The sequence below is a fragment of the Triturus cristatus genome, chromosome 7 (genome assembly GCF_964204655.1).
Source record: "Triturus cristatus chromosome 7, aTriCri1.1, whole genome shotgun sequence".
In the NCBI taxonomy this organism is placed as follows: Eukaryota; Metazoa; Chordata; class Amphibia; order Caudata; family Salamandridae; genus Triturus; species Triturus cristatus.
In genome coordinates, this window is record NC_140590.1 from 1,737,382,502 (window position 1) to 1,737,385,911 (window position 3,410).

The window sequence follows — 3,410 nt, forward strand, 5'->3', positions numbered from 1 at the left end:
CCTGCTAATCCGGCACTCCAATCCTCCATAGCGAAGCTGGGAAAGCCGTCATCTGCTCGTCCGCCAGTGGATGGTACTTCCTGAAATCCTGCAACTTGAGGCGAGACAAAGCATCAGCGGCCTGATTACGTACACCTGGAATATGTGCGGCCCTGAACACCAAATTCAATTTCAGACAGGCCAAAACCAGATGCTTCAATAAACGCAACACGTGTTTACAAGAAGCCCCCTGCCTATTGATGGCTTCTACCACCGCCATATTGTCAGACCAGAAGACCACAGTTTTGTTCCTGAAAAAGGGGGCCCAAATCTCTACCGCCACCACTATCGGGAACAGTTCCAAAAAGGCAATGTTTCTCGCCACCCTGCTCTCCTGCCATGCCAATGGCCAATCGCCCCTACACCATTGGGTCCCCAAAATTGCCCCAAAACCAATGCTGCCCGCTGAGTCCGTAAATAAGCCCAATTCAGAGCAAGACCGTGCCGGTTCCGGCCATATTACCTTCCCATTGAATCCCTTCAGGAAATCACGCCACAACCTCAGGTCCTCCTTGACCTCAGCCCATAATCTTACATGATGGTATTTCTGCGTGAGACAAGTCATGGCTCGAGCAATGGACCTTGAGAACGGGCGGCCCATAGGAATAATTTGCAGTGCAAAATTCAACTGACCCACCAAAACCTGGAGTTGATGTAGGGTAACTTTAGGGCCTGCCAAAGCTGCGTCTATGGCCTGAGAGAATGCTCTCACTTTGTCCAACGGCAGTCTGCACTCCCCTGCCACGGTATCTATTTCGATCCCCAGAAAGGACAGGCTAGTCACCGGACCTACAGTCTTCCCCGGAGCCAAGGGCACTCCCATTTCATCCAACAAAGCTACTAGCTGGCCCAAAGCCCGCCCACAGCTCTCAGACTCTGGAGGGCCCATGATCAGGAAATCGTCTAAGTAATGCACAATCTCCCTATGTCCGTTTTTTTCCACAAACAGCCATTGTAGCATCGTGCTGAACATTTCAAAGTATTTGCAAGACACCGCGCACCCCATAGGCATGCATTTGTCAAAGTAATAACGGGAGTTAACCTGAAAACCTAATAGGTGATAGTCATCGGGATGCACCGGCAAGAGCCGAAACGCCGACTCAACATCAGTCTTTGCCAACAAAGCATGCGGCCCCAGAACCCGCAGCTTCTGTAATGCTGCATCAAAGGAAGCATACGTCACCGAGCACAATGCCGGATCTATTGCATCATTTACCGATGCCCCCTGCGGGGCTGATAAATTATGAATCATCCTGAATTGCCCCGGCTCTTTTTTAGGTACCACCCCCAGGGGAGAGCACACAAACCCGGGCAAAGGAGGCAGCCCAAAAGGGCCCGCCACCTGCCCCAGAGCCAATTCCTTGCTCACCTTACTTGTCACCACGTCTGAGTGCATCCGCGCTGACATTAGATTCTTACAGTAACCCACTGGTGGGACCCCCACGGTGGGAATGCGGAAACCTACTGAAAATCCTTCAAACAACATTCTGGCTGCCTTCCTGTCAGGGTACCGATTTAGCCAGAGCATCAGTTTCCCTACGTTGACCGGCGTCGGTAACTCATTGTGCCGGTGGAGGCTTAGCCTCTCTCCCTTTTTCTTTGGATTTTTTGATACATTTAAACTCGGGATGGGAAGGGTGGCCACAGTAACCACATGCGTGCTTGAACTTGCATGTCCCTGGGGCCCATGTGCATGTTTTTCTGTTGAACGCCCAACACGTGCCTTTTTTCTCACCAGGGCCTCCTTGGGATGTCCGAAAGGGCTGCCTCACAGGCAACTTGTTTACACTTTCTAGCCATACGTTCACCTCTGTCTGGTCCCACCCCATATCAGGATCTTCAACTTTAGCCCACCTAAAGTCCCTGTCGTAATCTAACCATGCAACACCCCCATATGTCACCTGTACCTTTAAGATTTTATTCGCATAACAAATCAAGGGCACTGCCAACTCTGGCCTTTTTTCAAGCATTATGATGGAAAGCACGTTAAAGCCAAACAGCCAATTGGAAATGGATTCCTCAATCTTTGGCTTTCTATCCCTAAAGGAACCCTCCTTCTTGTCTTTCTCTCCAGCGCTCTCATCCCTTTGCTTCGGTCTAATCAGTGAAAATATGTCCACAAAGTCACCCTTCCAAATCTTATCCTTCACATCCTGTGCCACATGAGCCGCCAAGTTACCTCTCTTTGACAGCACCGTTTCCACACCCCTTGGCACCTTATGTCCATTACCTCCCCCATTAATTGAGCCTTCCACTGCCTTACCTGCAGAGGACACCTCAGGCACTGCATGCGTGGGGGCCGCTTGACCCACCGCTGGTCCAGGCGCATTCGTCGCTGTCACTTGTGCTTTGCTTAATAGCGCTACCTGCTTGCCCAGTTCTGCCAGAACGCCCCCCCCCGCCTGTGGAACCCATGGGGCAGTCGCTGTATCGGTCGTTGCTGGCGCTCCCAGCTGTGCCAACAACGTTGCCACCGTTGCCAAAATACTAGAGTGCGCAGTCTGACCACCTCCCCCTGACGTACTGGGCACTTGTTCCCCCACTACCTCAGCTTGTCTGACTGGTAGCACTGCTGGTGGTGAAACCGCCACCGGAACCTCCGGCACAGGGGGCACCGGGATACTCGGGGGTGGCGCCAAGGCCTTGAAAGCACCCCTAATTTCTGCCAGAATCAAACCAATATCCTCCCTAGCTAACCCTGACCCCTCTTGTGGCGCTGCTGGGGCCCCTATGGGCTCAGGAATGACCGCAGGTGGTGGTATAGGTGCTAGTATTGGTACTACAGGAGCAGGGAGCGCAGGTGAAGGCAGGGGGGGCTATAGGTGTAATGGGCATTGCTGGCGCAGGTTCTAACGGCAGCTGCGGCACGTCTGGCTGCAAATCCAGCTCCCTTGGAACAGCCCCATCACTCCCTTGTACCACTTTCCTCCTCTTGCCACCCTTTGCTTTCTTTACCAATGGCAGAAAGGCCGCTTTCGGTGGTACTATCGCCCTTCGTGGGCGTTCCGGCGCTACTGGCTCTGCAACCCCCTCGCTATCCGACTCGGGGGCCTCGCCCCCCGCATCTTCCGGTATTTCGGCCTCGCTGTCCTCCTCTCTACTCATCTTTGCTAGCACCAATTTCAACAATTGCGCTATTTCTGAATCCCCTCCCTTCCTCTTCTGATTCCTTTTGGGAGGCATATTGCAGCAAGCGGATCTGGCTGATTAATCACCCTGGCAGCTCAACGTCACTCGCCCCCTCTCAAGGCCTCGTGCGGATGGTTGCAAAACTACCCCCCTACCACTGTAACCCTGTAAAACTTAATGCGTCCTGCCTACACAACCCTTGCTCGCAGTGCCCTTGTGCTCACAGCTCCCTAGACGATACC

At 53.1% G+C, this 3,410-nt stretch overlaps 1 protein-coding gene across 1 annotated transcript; it reads right to left on the bottom strand.

Moving 5' to 3' along the window:
- Window positions 1–1,598: 1,598 nt before the first annotated feature.
- Window positions 1,599–3,144, bottom strand: LOC146812948 (uncharacterized). Its single transcript, XM_085615234.1, has 2 exons — window positions 2,995–3,144; window positions 1,599–2,441 (listed from the first exon to the last, which is right to left on the bottom strand). Exons 1-2 carry the CDS (start codon window positions 3,142–3,144, stop codon window positions 1,599–1,601), a joined length of 993 nt encoding a protein of 330 aa, XP_085471360.1.
- Between the last annotated feature and the right edge of the window lie 266 nt (window positions 3,145–3,410).

What these genes read in the sequence shown, in the direction of transcription:
- LOC146812948 (XM_085615234.1), bottom strand. Translation starts at nt 3,144, where the DNA reads ATGAGTAGAGAGGAGGACAGCGAGGCCGAAATACCGGAAGATGCGGGG. An exon ending in AAGCGGCCTTTCTGCCATTG is followed by an intron (nt 2,442 to 2,994) that starts GTAAAGAAAGCA and finishes TGGGTTCCACAG; the next exon opens with GCGGGGGGGGGCGTTCTGGC.